Source organism: Styela clava, chromosome 5 (genome assembly GCF_964204865.1).
Source record: "Styela clava chromosome 5, kaStyClav1.hap1.2, whole genome shotgun sequence".
Taxonomy (NCBI): domain Eukaryota; kingdom Metazoa; phylum Chordata; class Ascidiacea; order Stolidobranchia; family Styelidae; genus Styela; species Styela clava.
The window spans coordinates 1,277,455-1,293,783 of record NC_135254.1 but is presented as its reverse complement, the minus strand read 5'-3'; the positions used below and the strand labels follow the sequence as shown (position 1 = coordinate 1,293,783).

The 16,329-nt window shown below is 36.5% G+C and overlaps 2 protein-coding genes and 2 long non-coding RNA genes across 6 annotated transcripts in view; all 4 read right to left on the bottom strand.

The window, feature by feature from the left end:
• Positions 1 to 10,769, bottom strand: part of LOC120344542 (uncharacterized) — a 205,501-nt gene extending 194,732 nt beyond the window's left edge. For all 3 annotated transcript variants that reach the window (XM_078112713.1, XM_078112714.1, XM_078112715.1), the window contains exon 1: positions 6,168 to 10,769. In XM_078112713.1, coding sequence (XP_077968839.1) covers positions 7,645 to 10,725 — 3,081 coding nt within the window. In that variant the 5' untranslated portion in view covers positions 10,726 to 10,769 and the 3' untranslated portion in view covers positions 6,168 to 7,644. The remainder of the gene's footprint in view (positions 1 to 6,167) is intronic.
• Positions 1 to 15,656, bottom strand: part of LOC144422839 (uncharacterized) — a 65,931-nt gene extending 50,275 nt beyond the window's left edge. Inside the window, exon 1 of the mRNA XM_078112712.1 lies at positions 12,911 to 15,656. The gene's annotated coding sequence lies outside the window, so the exon portion shown is untranslated. The remainder of the gene's footprint in view (positions 1 to 12,910) is intronic.
• Positions 1 to 16,329, bottom strand: part of LOC120344541 (uncharacterized) — a 175,486-nt gene that overhangs the window by 28,512 nt on the left and 130,645 nt on the right. The window lies entirely within an intron of this gene.
• Positions 1 to 16,329, bottom strand: part of LOC120344551 (uncharacterized) — a 64,068-nt gene that overhangs the window by 28,512 nt on the left and 19,227 nt on the right. The window lies entirely within an intron of this gene.

Here is a 16,329-nt window from a genome sequence, read left to right as displayed (position 1 = left end):
CAAAGTTACAGGCACTCACTCAGAAGTAAAGGAGACTCATCTCTGAGCAAAGTTACAGGCACTCACTCAGAAGTAAAGGAGACTCATCTCTGAGCAAAGTTACAGGCACTCACTCAGAAGTAAAGGAGACTGATCTCTTGGCAAAGTTACGGGGACTCATCTCTGAGCAAAGTTAAGGGCACTCACTCAGAAGTAAAGAAGACTCAGCTCTGAGCAAAGTTACAGGCACTCACTTGCCACTCACTCAGAAGTAAAGAAGACTCATCTCTGAGCAAAGTTACAGGCACTCACTCAGAAGTAAAGGAGACTCATCTCTGAGCAAAGTTACGGGCACTCATTCAGAAGTAAAGAAGACTCATCTCAGAGCAAAGTTACGGGCACTCACTCAGAAGTAAATGAGACTCATCTCTGAGCAAAGTTACAGGCACTCACTCAGAAGTAAATGAGACTCATCTCTGAGCAAAGTTACAGGCACTCACTCAGAAGTAAAGGAGACTCATCTCTGAGCAAAGTTACAGGCACTCACTCAGAAGTAAAGGAGACTTATTCATGGGCAATGTTATTAACGTTCACTCAGAAGGAGCAATGTTACGAGCATATCAACTTATGGGGCCATATAGAACTACAGTGGTTCATGAATAACGATTACACGCATCAAGCGCTTGATAAGTAAATATAATTGGGCAGTGAAACGAGACCCTGCTGTGACATCATAGAGCATTCCATATATGGTAACGGACCGGGTTGTATACCATTAGTTAATGTTTCACAGAATTTATGTCAACAAATCAATTATCATTATTCAGAGATGGCCCACATATAAACTATACCATACAGCCACATATTATTTAACAACCATCCTTAACCGACTGTTAATTGTTCGAATTACTGAATCTCGTTTCCAGACCTTGTGTAAGAGTTTGGGTTTACTTTTCAATATATTTGAGAATATTAGTCCCCCCTTACTATCCCAAACCGAATTACTTTGTCTAAATTGTGGAATGATGATTTTGAATATGGAGTATATACGATACATCAGTGGTTCCCGACCATATTTTTGAGCCACGACCTCCTTTGAATATTTTCTAACATACCCTTTGACAATATTTCTGAATTTGAATCGAAATGTTATACAAAAGAAGGGTATTAAGTTAAAATGAGTACAGGATGAAAATAGAAGGAATCCCAATTTATCTGTTTCGGTTTATTGGGTGCCACCGTAAAAAACAACAATAATGAAAATGCATCTTAGTCACTTCATAATAATGTTTGCCCTCTGTAGTCCACAAACTTACAAATAAACGATTGGATTAGGGACGAACTCTTATTAGGCTGCATTAAACTCTCATAAATGGTAAAATTTAACACTAAATTTACTGATGCTGCCACAACCAGAATAAACCAAATTTTGATGTTTCAGCTAAAAAAATAGCTCAAAGAATTTGTTTAAATTGCGATTAAATTTAGTTTTTGCACAAGGCTCATTGTTTTTCACATTTGCTTCTGTAACACTGTATATAAATTCCGTTCACTAAATGTAACTTTTTACGTCACTCTTAGATGGCCTACCAGTCTAGATGGGCCCTGGCCAAAAAAACTGTTCTAAAGTCTAATAAATATAAAAACAAACAAACATTTGAACGATGCTCTAAAAGTGAATTTAGCGCCATATTATTAAATACTTCCACAGTGTTTGCTTGTGCCATTGCAGAGGGGGATTTTTGGTGGTACCTAGCAAGAGTAAAAAAGTACTGGTACACAGTCAGTAAAAATGAGAACCACTGTTCTAAAGTCAAATAAATTTAAAAACAAACTTAAACATCATAGTATGAAGTGAAACACTGCAAAGTAATTAAATCCAAACAATAGATACACATTGTAGCTAGATGAACAGAGACACTCAAAAATCAAAAACAAGAAAACATTTTTCACTAAATATTTCAAATTTGAATCCTGTTCAATATTTTTTGCATGACGCTTGCAAGTACTTATACAGGCAGCCACAGTTTAGATATACACAGGTAATTCTTATCATAAAATGTTCCATTCACAAATCGTCCTAATTATTTATGATGCGTTTTATAACCCAAATCAAAGTCAAGTTAACTACAGCACTAATTATTGAAAAGGGGGAATCTTTTATTAAATTTCATTGCCTATCAATCCTATCAGCAACCTGGAACTCTGGAATCGCATGCAGCTCTGACTCCCGTGAATCAAAGTGGTTACAGCAGTTTTTTGTTAGAAGCAGTGGGTATTCAATGAAAGGAAGGCATAAAGCCAAATATTTCTCACTAATCCCAGCGGTATAGGTCGCTAGCAATAAAATTGGGTCGCATCAAGGTGATACAAGTCTGTCATAACCAGGGTTGAGTTATTTGTTCAAATTCACGATGGCTTCAGCATAGCAGTATATTTGAACTCTATTCCACTTCGCTTGTTTCGATAACCAATGACATTACGCTTGTTTCGATAACCAATCACATTAGAGTAGATGTTGCCAATCCGAGTAGGTTTAAATTTGATGGGAAGGATGCCAAATTGCTCTTTCAATGCTGAAGGTTGCCGACCTTTACGGTAAACGCTCATGCCATCCAAAATTCAGTTAAACATAGTCACCGGTAATTCTTATTAACATAGGAATTGGCCGTGTACACGAATCGTCCTAATTCTTAGTTTTTTTACAGCACTTATTATTGAAAAAAGGGGAATCTTTCTGTCATTGCCTATCAATCTTATCTGGGCTTCAGAACCCGAGATATTTAATTTACGACAAGCTTACAAAGTTTTATACTCCAGAAGTATGTGTACCAATATGGAGGTAACTAATCTAGTTTGCCTATTTTACAACAAGTTGTGTAAAGTGAAAGGAAGCTATGGACAGGTGGTATATTCACTCGGCCAACACAGACAGTCCCCAAACTCGTAATAGGACCAAAATAAGGAAAATTGGAATAAAATTATGGTCTAACCCTAACCTGGTATACATACTATAGAAGTACCCAAAGTTTTATGCAACAGCAAGACTATCAATGCATCCTTATTTCATATAAAGTTTTTAAAACTGCAATTTCGAATCACCTGGATCTCATCTCTGAGCAAAGTTACAGTCACTCACTCAGAAGTAAAGGAGACTCATCTCTGAACAAAGTTACAGTCACTCACTCAGAAATAAAGGAGACTCATCTCTGAGCAAAGTTATAGGCACTCACTCAGAAGTAAAGGAGACTCATCTCTGAGCAAAGTTACAGTCACTCACTCAGAAATAAAGGAGACTCATCTCTGAGCAAAGTTATAGGCACTCACTCAGAAGTAAAGGAGACTCATCTCTGAGCAAAGTTACAGGCACTCACTCAGAAGTAAAGAAGACTCATCTCTGAGCAAAGTTACAGGCACTCACTCAGAAGTAAAAGAGACTCATCTCTGAGCAAAGTTACAGGCACTCACTCAGAAATAAAGGAGACTCATCTCTGAGCAAAGTTACAGGCACTCACTCGGTCACTCGTGTGCCATGATGATGGCGTAATTTGTAGGATATGCTTATCATTATTAAGTCGAAAGGTTCAGCCGATTTAAAAAAAAAAGATGGGTATAATTTGTAGAGCCATTTCAAAGCAAAACACAAAAGCAAGTATGATTGGAGCCAATGCAGAAAAGCAATGGAGCCAATGCAGAAAAGCAATGGAGCCAATGCAGAAAAGCATTGGAGCCAATGCAGAAAAACTCCGCTCAACTACATCTGAGACTGTTGAACTGGAGCTATTGAGATTCATAACCTTCCTGCCCTTACAATATGTGTTCTTTCTTGCCTTTCTTGAGTGTTGCTTGTTACTTGTAGCCATATTTGTAGGTGAGGAAACATCGGTATCGGCTTATCGGCCTAGTTTTAGAAAATTATCGGTATCGGTTCATAAAGGCAGTATCGGTCGGGCCCTGGTAATTTCCACCAAACTGTGAGTCCAGTTTTCCACTGAATAGCGTTAGTTTCTATTATGCGTGAATTTAAATGGATCGAATACCTGAAAATTCCTGACAATTTTGATGAAAATTTTCAACAGCACACCTGCGTTGCGACTAAGTTATTGTACGTCCGGGCATGATTGGATAAGGAATCAGCTACCGACGTCTGGATAATATTTAATTTAATTTAAACTTTGTTCTGAGTGAACTATTTCGCGTACATTTGAAGAGAACTATTACTGAATGAGTTCATCGGCCGGCAATGTTAATTGACAATCATGTTTCTCATCCTAAAATATATATTTAGTTTGTTGCGTTTGTCAGGCTTCCACTTGAGTGGCAGTAAAAGGAATCAGGGCGACATAATGTAATAGTACATACACATCTTTTTTCAGCTGTTACAAAAAAAAAGTAGTATTTACTTTTAATTTTGTTAGTGCGATAAGCGGGAATAAAACATTTCGGATTATTTCTAGCAAATTTCATAACGGACAGGTCGGAGTAATACTTGAGGAATGGCAACTTGTGCACTGTTTTACATCAACACGTGCCAGATTTCATACCAGACCAAGCATACTGTGCGAATGTCGTCTTACTTTAGCCCTAGCGACCATGTTTGATCGGGATAAAGCGTCGACCAATCATCGCTCGTCAGCGCGGCATCCATTAGGCACATTTGGACTTTCTGAATAACGAAATTAAACATAGTCCACGATAATAATGAAGCCAGAGTTAGCCAATAACGCTGTTAGCCACAAATAATATTGTCTCTAATATTTATGGAAATTTTTGTTCGCAATCGTAGTCGGGTGAACGATTGTTTTACTCAAAATTAATTTAATTTAATCGTGGGTAATTTTATCGTCTTCAAGCATTTCCCATTTATAGTAATTCAGATGCAATTAGAATGTTTTTGTCGTATTACTCTATGCTGCCAGCATAAATAAAGAATATTGTACTAAAATTTTGAAGATAAAGAATCGGTAATAAGGCCGGCCTTAATTCAATATAACAAGAAGTGAAATACCACAGTCACACATTATACTGGCATGGGACTAGGGAAAGCAGTGCTGTTACTGTGTTTATGACATAACAGTACAACTGTTCCCTGCTTACTTTCTCATATGAATTCCATCAAATTACCTCAGTCCTAATACAAGTATAACACAATAATAACTTAGTATTGTAAGACTCACAGATAAGTTGCAACAGCAAGCTTTTCATCCATGCACTTATTGGGGATATCTATGACCTACATCTTTTTTTATCATGATGGAAATAAGTGTGGCTTATCCACTGAAAAACCCTCATCATCCTTGCTACATAGCGTATTCCATTTTCGAGATTTTTTGCTCTAGATTTGAGCTTTTTTGTGACTTTGAGCAAACATACGCATGCAATTAAAAAAAAAGCTTGATGGAATCAGATTCGGAAAGATTCGATTCGAAAATTTTTGATTCAAGATTCGATTTGAAAAAAAATGTATCCAGAAGTGGCAACCCTAGTGGTGGAAATTTTAGCTAAAATTTAAAAATGCGCAAATGTAAGAACGTTTTTCGTGATGAGTACGGGGAAGAATTCAAAGGTAAACGAAGCTTGAAGGGTGAGTGCTTCACACACTGTGACGTCTGTAATTGTGACATTAACCTGGAGGCCATAGGAAAGCCAGCTATTTCTGCTCACAATACTGAAATTTTTCCAGTCATCTATATTTCGGGTTCGAGATCGATGGAATCCCTGCTTATACTGATGAATTTACAAATATTCTAATGTTCCCTTATTGCGAAATACAGTTGAAGTGAACACTGCTGCCCTATTCATAACCTGCTGTCCATATGGTAGCACAATAGCCCTCTGCAGAAGAAGCCATTCGAATGGCGATTGGGACCATATATCCATTCTTATTCCGAACAGAAAAAATAGCACTTTATCTCCTTTCGATGCTGAGGCAATATCAAATAGTACATTTGTATTATGCCATTTCCACAATATCGAATAGGTACATCCAATAAAACACCTCCAAATTAAATAATATTTAGAATACAGAGTTTTGTGCCCAAATGTGACCACTTATTGAACATTCTCCCTCTACGAGCATTTACTATGTTTTTAACTCTTTACGAAACCAGTTTCAATTCAAAGAAAATTTGACTGGAAATTTGGAAATTCATCAAAAAATTGAATATAAAAAAGCATTCAAGACTTACTCGTTTCATTCACCGGTCTGTCCAGCTACTCTCAATATGCACAGTATATCCAGGTACAGCTACTCCCAGTAGGTAAGTGTGAAGTATATCCAGGTTACATCTCTATATGAGTTATGAATCCCAAAATGCTCTTGTAGAAACATGGCTCAATATATCATCGCCTACATTAAGCTAAGGCTAAAATCACAAGAACACACAGATTAGTCAATATTTACAGTAATAAAAGAATGTATTGGATATGTTAAATTATACAAGAATCATATGGCATCATGAATATGGAGGCGCATACTTTAGCAACATAGAGCAGTGGTTATAAATAGAATTGTGACATATTGGATTGCATTAGGGATGAAAAATAATTGCAGGAAAATGATGATAAATTTAATTTTATCTCACAAAACAGTTGCATAACAATTACAAAACCTACTTAATAAAAATAAGGGAGATTGTAAACACACACTGAAATAACATTGTCACACTATTTAAAGAATGTATAATTCTCAGTTTAATTCATTGATATGCTCGTCAAATATATCGAATAATAACAATCATCATGAAATTGAAATATTTATAATATTATCTGCTTTCTCTTTTTCAGAATTAATATACGTTTTGAAACATTATCCTGCTTGGGAAACAGTAAGAATACAACAGCAAGCAATATACCAATTATGTGCTTAAATAAAAATATAATGAAGACAGTTGAAGATTAATAACATATGACTAATTAATAACATATGACTCCGTTTAATTTAAGACCTCACATATCCAAATGGATGTTCTATTGAGTGAGAGTCAGATATACTGAATAAATACACATGAAACAATCACAATAGTCAAGAATCTAAGTTCAATTTAAGGGTATAATATATTATGTCAGAAAGTTGGCTCTTTAACATCAGAGTCAAAATATATCTCTTTCTCAGAATTAATACAAAATTTTCATTTGTAACAGTAAGTAATATATCTATTACATGTTTGAAAATACAAAATTTAATACAAATAGTTGGAGATTATAAATTAGCATGAAAATATATTAAAACACTAATTAATAACATATGACTCAGTTTGATCTAAGAACATGCACTCACTCTCACTTTAATTTAAGGAATGCATGTCCAAGTGACAGTTCTATTAAGTGAGAGTCAAAATATGTAGAATAAGAAGCTTCATTTAAGTCTAATTATCGCACTATTTCAGAATGAATATATCAGTAATAATATTAGTCCGATTACTTGATTTAAAGTGTAGGCCTCACAAATGAAATGCAGAATTGCCTGGTATTCAACAGTATTCTGTGCTTTGAAGTAGGAAGTTTAATTGGAAACTCCAAACTATATTTTTTGAAGTATTTCGCACCCCAATAGACAGTATTCTTTGTTTCTGGGTTAATTAGGAATGGGTTGGATATTTGTGAAGTATCTTTGTATGCTTCATGCTTGAAAACTCATGCTTTGCTGAGCTTGTTCAGACTTTTTCAAAATAATAATTCAAATCTAGACTGGTCTAAGATTGGATTACGTATACAGAAACCCCATGATTCACTATTTATCTTTGCACTTGGACAAAGTCTCACAGTTTCCTTCCTCAGAAATTCCTTCTTTAACTCAGGCAATTCTTGACAAGAGAACATGAGCTCTCCCACCCTTTGAACCAATCTGGAAACAATCATAAGTTCATCATCAGTGAGGGATTCTGTAGTTGATCTTCCCAGGTCTAAGTTAGGCAACTTGACATCTTCATTTTCTAAACTTGAACAAAGAGCTGATAACTGCTCAGTTGTTGGAGTGCAATGATGTGCCCGCAGATGCTTTGCCTCAGTATTTTTCAGCAACTTTGCCAATTGTTGAAATGCGTCTGCATCCATGTTAGGATTCTCATAGATATTCAATGAAAACAACTTGACACCATATTCAATGACTGCTTGATTCATCTTACTTATTTTATTTGCATTCAGGCCACAGTCAGTCAGTGTAAGATCTTCAGTCTTTGCATTCCCTAATAATTGAGGCAATTGTTGAAATGCTTCTGCATCCATGTTAGGATCCTCATCAATATCCAATGAATTAAACTTCACTCCATATTCAATGACTGCTTGGTTCATCTTACTTATTTTCTCTGCATTCAGGCCACAGTCTCTCATTATAAAACTTTTCGCACCACCATGACAAACCAATCCAATTAGATAAGAATAACCAGAAGGTTCAAGTGCTGGACTTTCTCTTATCATGAGGCTCCACCTAATCTTAAGGTTTCCCTTCATCACGGCTTCCTTCAGGATTCGAAGATTCTCAGCATCAGAATCACAATTGATAAGATAGAAAATTTTCACATGAACATTCTGCACAGAACCAAGAACATGTTGCAGAGAAGAATAATTTTCAGGATGTATTTCCAAGTCGAATAGTTTCAAATTATGAAGTGAAGGACTATGCTCAGCAATAGACATCACTGCATGCTGATCTCCAGGTTGGAGTGTTTGATAGTCGAAGTCCATCTCTTCTATTTGTGAGCAAACTTTCTTGATCACATCAGGACCACATTCAAGTAATAAAGTCACGACTCGTTTATCTGAAATGACTCTTCCTTTCAATAATTTATCCAAGTAGCCCATCAGGTATTCAGACTTGATATGCAAGTTATCAGGAAGATATTTTGCTGCTTTTTCTGAAGTTGATTTGTTGAGAATAATTCCAAAAGTATGTTTTATAACGACTTCCATTCCTGGTTTATTATAATAATTCTCGATAAACTTCTTGTATTCATCCAAATCAAGAGTACAGGCATACAGGGCAGCAAGTATCTCTCCTATACTCTGGTGGGAAAACCGTAAGCTGATGTCGTCGTCACCCGCAACATACTCAACAAATCGAGTGTCAGCATCCATCTCAACAAGACCACGCATGTCATTCATATTCAACTTAAGTGATCTAATATAGCTTGCAGTGAAAACAAATCGATTCTCTATCATTCCGTGGTAAGCCAACTTCATGAGTTCCAATAACAGACTTCCGACATTTTGTCCATGACGAGATCCTGAAAAAAGTTTCAAAACAGAAACCATCAGATTTGTTAAAGTATCAACATCGCTTTCTTTGAAATCTTTTAAAACTCGAACCAAGTAGAAAAAAAACATCGGATTTGAAACAAAACCTGGTGCTTTACGTCTCAAATCATCAAATATTTTTCTTGCGTCAGGACTAAATAACTTTCCAGCAAGAAGTTCCAGTGTTTTATCATCCCATCCCCCTAAGGTGAGATTCAAGGTGGCCTTGAGAGATGGAGGCAACTTCCAATAAACATTCCAACGAGTCGTTGACAAAATCTTCATTCCTGGATACATGTGGCCAGATAAAATATTAGCGAGAATAGTGTTGGTTTCCGCTAGAGTGTCCACTCCAATTCTTCCATAATTATTTGCAAAAGGCTTCAGACTCTGGTCTAACCCATCAACTACAAGCAGAATATGCTTTGAATTCAGTTTCAACCACTTTTGTCCAACACGATGGAGATGCTCGGGAAGTTTCGAACCAAGTTGTTGAACGAATAAAAGATCAAAAGCGGTTGATTGGGAATCACCTTGTAAATTAGAAACATCCACAAAATAAACCATTTTAATTTCATCCAAAAAATGTAATTTATTTTCCAGTGCTGACAATGCATATCTCATTGAAAATGTTGTTTTTCCTGAGCCTGTGTCTCCTAGCAACATCACACGGTTGACTAAGTTATCATAATGAATCTTCGTGATATCCACTGATTGCAAACTACTCTGTTTGTTGGATTCCGATTCCTTAAACTCGGTAACCTTGGGAAGTATAAAATCATCCATTTTTGTTTTTTCACTGGCGGATTTCAATCTAGATTCCAACATCTGCTTTGTATAATCTTCCACGACTTCAAAAAATTCTTTTTCTTCTGAAACTTCAGTTGTTTGAGTTGGTTTCACAGAAAGTTTTTTGAATGATTCCAACATTCTGTCTCCATCTTCCTGAATGAACTGTTCTTCCTCTACTTGATTTGCATCTTGAACATAAAGCCCAACCACTGCTCTTATTCTTTCTATCACAGCTGCATCATTAGTGTTTGGATACTCAGAATGCCTCCATTTCCACAGTAATTTAAGGTTGCGCTCTTCCACTGAGAATCTATTATTTTCTGTGATAGTGTCAACTTCATACTCAGTAAGAGATAATCCCTGCCCTGATCTCGCAAACTGCTTGAATTCCTTGGATGTAAATCGTTTAATAACATCTTGAAAAACATCTTCAAGTCTGTCAATAGGAGCAGCAGCGCCTTGTTGTTCAGCTGCATGGTATTGCGTAACAAGATTCCTTATCCTTTGTGCAGTTACATTCGGTCTGTTTCTTTCAACCCAAAACCAGAACAATTTCTTCTTCTGTTCCTCAACAGAGAATCTGTGGTTTTCAATGACCGTAGTGACATCTTGCACACTGAGTGAGAGTCCGTTCCCAGATTGTGCGAAGGTTTTGAAATCAACAGTTGAGGCAAATTGTCTCACACATCCTCTGATTACATCTTCTAGTCGGTCACTCATGTTTCCGATAATTGGAGATACTACTATACTATTTCTGTATTGCAAAATACGAATGTTGGGTTGAGCACTTCGTTAGCTTCAACTACTAAGAGGTAATTACAACCTGAATCGCTGCAGTAGAACCAATTTTGCTTATGCGACACTTTAAGGTACTATATCTAAGGTACTCCTGAAGTATGTGAACCAAGATGGCGGACACCGGAACATAGTATACCAGGTTAGGGTTGGACCATAATTTCATTCCAATTTTGGTTCAGGGGCTAGCCAAGCGACTCCCGTAGTATTTGCACCTGAAATTATGGCCTAACCTGGTACACATACTGTGTTCCGGTGTCCGCGATATTGGTTCACATACTTCGGGAGTACTCTATCTGAAATCAAAACTAAAACAAATACAGCTTCGAAACTAAATCCAATATATCATCCAAAATAACAAAAGATAAAATAAAAATTTCTGAAGAATGTGACATAAGCTACTATGGTTTTACTGTGATGAATGGCATTGCTATTTAGAACAAGACAACAATTCCCACTATCGATTTTAAACTGAAGAATTTTTGTGCATCAGTATGTCTGTATGAAACTATAGGCCTATTTAGCCCATCCTGGTTTAATTTGTCTCTTACATTTGTGCACAGACATCTGATGCAGCTGAGATGGTTTGTATGTTTGTAAAAAATGTTACATTCATTCGTCACGAATCGTGATCAACAATATTTCTGTTAACTCACTTTCTCTAACCATCTTCCTAAAGTTTGGTAAGTATTTTATCCAGAACAATTTCCTTTTACCAAAAGAAAATCACCTGTCGTTGCATAAACAAATTATGGCCCTTGTTATGAGTTCGGAGACTAGACACGTGACTCCCGTAGTATTTGTACCTGAAATTATGGCCTAACCCTAACCTGGTACACATACTTCGGGGGGTACCGCAAACTAAAACAGCATCGAAACTAAAACCAAAATATGATGATAAATAAAGCAATATTTCTGTAAATCTCACTTTCTCTAACCAACTGCTTACATTTCGTAATTATCCCAACTTTCCATTTACAAAAAAAAGCATTCGAGATCGACTGCCCACACATAAAATTCGTTGCCAATATTATGGCTCTTGTTGAAAAGGCCCTAATTATTGTGGAACACAGGTCTCAGTGCACAAGTGCTTGCACCCCAAAGTTGAAACTTTAACCAAGATAGAGATTTGAACTGAGAATAACAACCAGCAGTAAAGTATTTAAAACGTTCCATTTAACTCATCACAAAAGGCGTGTGAGAGTGTGGCTCATCGTGCTGAGCGTTAGGAATACGCTCGCCATCACAACTCTAATTACTCCGCGTGGGTTCGCAGGTTCGAATCCCACGCGGGGATGGATTATGCGCGAGGATTGCTGGACTCCTCGCCGCCGTAGGGTGGTTCACATAACCGCTGGTCGCTTTCGGCTTCCTCCACCATCAAGTCCATGCTTCAGAGAACAAATAACTAACTAATCATATACCCGACATAGAATGGTAACTTTCCTCTCTCTCAGGATGAATATGTAAATCATATCCTATCCTAAAAGCCTAGTTCCAGAGTTCTTTTTTTGTGCTCTGAACCACTTACGGACTAATATCACCTAACTCAGGGTCTGTAAGCACTTTCTGGCGCGATTGGCACTACCCTAAAAATATTTCTAACATCTCGCGACCCGAGCATTTGCCTAAAACTGTGCTAAAACATAACAGACACAATACCATACAAATGTAATAAAACCAAAAAAATCCTCATACAAAATTATTTAAAACTAAATTTTTTCAAACAGGTATATATATGGACAAGGAAGAACCTAAGAACCTACCGGTAAGTTTTTCGAAGAAATCTAAACCTATTCGACAACACTAAAGTGCACAAAGGTTTCCACCAAGCAAACTAACTAAGTAAAATACCACCCAGGTTTGTGCAGAATATTCCAGTACAATCGGGTTTGGTGGCATTTGAACCTACCGAGTAGAATCAATGAAGCATGACAGTGCATATATGATTTTGCTTATCTTGTTCGAATCCTGTGGGAGATAACTACGAGCGGTGATCGCTGTTGTACAGTTACTATTAATGTGGCAGCTGGTAAATAAATATTACATATTCCATTACCCAAGATAGACTAGTACCCAGGGACAAATTTCATAGTTGAGTTCCACCCACCTTAACCAAAAAGGCATAAAAAACATAGAACATACCAGACACAATACAATACAAATAAAATAGAAAGAAATGCAAAAATTAGTAAAATTAAATCATTTCCACAGTTATATAAAAAAGGAAAATATAAAAAACTGAACAACCAATAATGAGTATTTGCAAGCTCTAGTAATGCAGTCCATACACAATTATAAGTGATTATTATTCAGGAAACAGTTTTCCGCAGCGGTGTGGCTCATCGCGCGTTAGGAATACGCTCGCCACCACAGTTCTGATTACTCTGCGTGGGTTCGCAGGTTCGAATCCCATGTGGGGATGGTCATGTGCGAAAGGATTGCTGGACTCCTCTACACCGTTGGGTGGTTCACGTAAACTCTGGTCGGTTACGGCTTCCTCCACCATCAAGAGTCCATGCTTTCGAAAACAAATAACTAACTAATCGGAATGGTAACTGAAAGCCGTGGATCGCCATATGGTTAAGCCGTATTTCCTCTCCCCCGGGATAAATATGTAAATCCTATCCTAGCTTATCCTAATTCCAGAATGGCAAACTTATAAGATTCCTTGAAGCTGACAGTATTCGCTTCACAGCTTAATCAGCTGGTTTTTGGATCCCATTCTCGTTATCTAGTGACCCAAAGAGTATGCAGAATAAATCTTGAGAAATGTTACAAAAGTTACTCATATACATGACGGCAATATAAGGGGGGAATTATGGCCCGCAGGCCGGCCGAAGTGTTTCTGCTTAAATTACGACTATAGTTTTAATGAATTTCCATTGACAATAACGTCTATATTAACTGAAATATACCCTGCACAAATTATTCTGGACAGGCGCACTTAATATTACTATTTTTAATAAACATTTCCTAATGCGGCTAAAAGAATACTCAAACTGTTGTCTTACTGTCACCATCCTAATATCTCAACTCCTAGTCCAGGGTGGTCCAAGGTTGTCGAATCCGGGAGCCACACAATTATTTTTCCATTGTTCGTGGGCCACAATAGTGTCGTAAATAGTGCAATACAAAACAAACACATGCATCATTATTTGTCAATTATCAAGCCAAATCATGCAAAACCCCGAATAAACCTGCGAAGGTATTCCTATATTAAAATTTAGTGTAATATTTCAAAGTCTTCATAATCATAACGGAAAAAGTGCATCAGCAAATGTATCGTATATCCTCACATATAAGTACATCTCGCACATGAGCCGACCCCATAAATAGCTTTAAGATAGTGGATGTATAAAATTTCGCATATAAGCCGACCTTTCAAATCGCCGTATGCACCTATCACAGTCAATGATGTTTAATATATTTAATTTAATTTACCCCCCACGTCCAGGTAAAAATCTGTTTGAATTTGTCAGCCTTTTTTTCCAAACTCTAATTTAAAAAATAACTGCAGATTGATTGATTACCAAAAATTAGGTAACAGCATTTTTTGCAATACTGTTTAGGCTGGTTGCAACATGCATTGTCAGGTAATAACATTAGACAAAATATAATGTTAGTCCATAACATTAATAATGTTTAGTTATCTGGCATAGCCAACCTTGGCTAATTGAACATATTCAATTTCCAGTTTTCTATGATGCTAAAATTGTTAGTCAAAAGATAGAAAGTCAGGTAACAATTTAACCTGCCAAACACATCGTTCAATTTTGCTAGTTGCCTCAGCTAACCATAACACTAGTCAATTTAGTGACATTAGTGATGTAACGATATGTCAAGACATTTTTCTGATTAATTTTATGATGAAACCACACTTTTAATTACTCTGCGAATGCGACGCAGGCCACAGATAATAAATCTGGGTTTGGACCACCCTGTCCTAGACTATATGTCACATCTTAGGCTTTCGAATATTGCTATAAACAACAAGTATATTCAAACAGGTATAATGAAGAGATATCCCTACCATGATGAGTCCAGGAATCCCATTTACAGATTTATTTTTCTTGATGATAGTATTTCCGACTAGAAATTATCCAATACTTCAATACAAACTCCTGTAATATCCATTTTGCAGATAGTTTTCCAGTAATAAATATTTACTAAATTCGCTCTCAAAGCGAGGTCACACACAGTGATACCTAGGTAGTTAAAAGACTTCATACTCGGACAACTAGATAATCAAACAATCCGGTAGTCGCCAAAACTTTATTGTTAGTCATATATACCAAGTCATTTTCTTGGTCCATGCAGACGAAACGAGTGTCACATGATTTTAGAGCAGAGCAAGGTTGTTCAATATGCAATCACAATCGAAGTTTTGCAGTATAGTCAAAAGACAGAAAGAGCTCTTATTTAAGTTTTGAAAACTAAAAATACTCTCCTGTTTTACTTTTCCAAATTCAAATAATCAAATATACATTGGGTTTCATGTGATTTAAAAATAGAATACAGAAATATCAATACAAATTATTCGGTTTGGTCATTCCCGAGGTCAAACTTGTTTCTTCAATATCTAGCTCACTTTAACAATATACAACGATATACTCAGATTAAACCCTGTATTTTTATTTATATTGTTCAGGTAATGAAGACGAACAACTGTTATGAATATGATTATGTATGTATGTTTATTTGCCCCAAAAATGTAACAATATCTGCATAATAATTAAACAGTAAAAACGAGAGGAGATACATGTTCAAGACCTCACTGGCCTAAGACACAGATACGCGATATGCACCCCTAACAATTATAACAGCAGTTTAGGACTGGTGCGGTATAATAGGATAACAGACATGAAATACGCTACGGTAACACACAACGACGATATGTACAATATAGTCAGTTAGGAGAAAAATATTAGATTCAATTTTATAAGTATAAGTATAAGTTTATTTCGACTCCATAATCAGCATAACAATACATTTGACAGATAAAAACAAATAAATAAAATCTGATTATGAAATCAGGGGAGCAAACAAAACCTTAGATAAGGTTTATAACGTACAAAATATAAGATGAAAGGTTTTGCCAAGAGGAAGTGGTACGTGTTTACTCACCTAAGTCTTGTAGACTGTAGTGGGAAGAATTCTATGGTGCGGTATTTATAATAAATTGTTATTACTTCAGCTAATGCGCGTCAGCTCGTCATAGTTCTGCCGTCCAGCTTGGTTTTATCTCGCAAAATCACCGAAATACACCAAAAACCGTCTGTGCAAAGACAGCAAATTACCGTAGAATAAACTCTCCTCGTTGTCATGGCAATACGGGGTCAAAGAGCAACATGCCACGACGTTTTGGTGAAATGCCCCGTGGGTTGTGGCGTCGGATTCATAAGTATTAAGTATAAGTATAAGTTTATTTCGACTCCATAATCAGCATAACAATAAAATGATTGGTAAAAAAAATAAATGAAAACTGATTATGAAATCAGGAGAGCAAACAAAACCTTAGATAAGAAC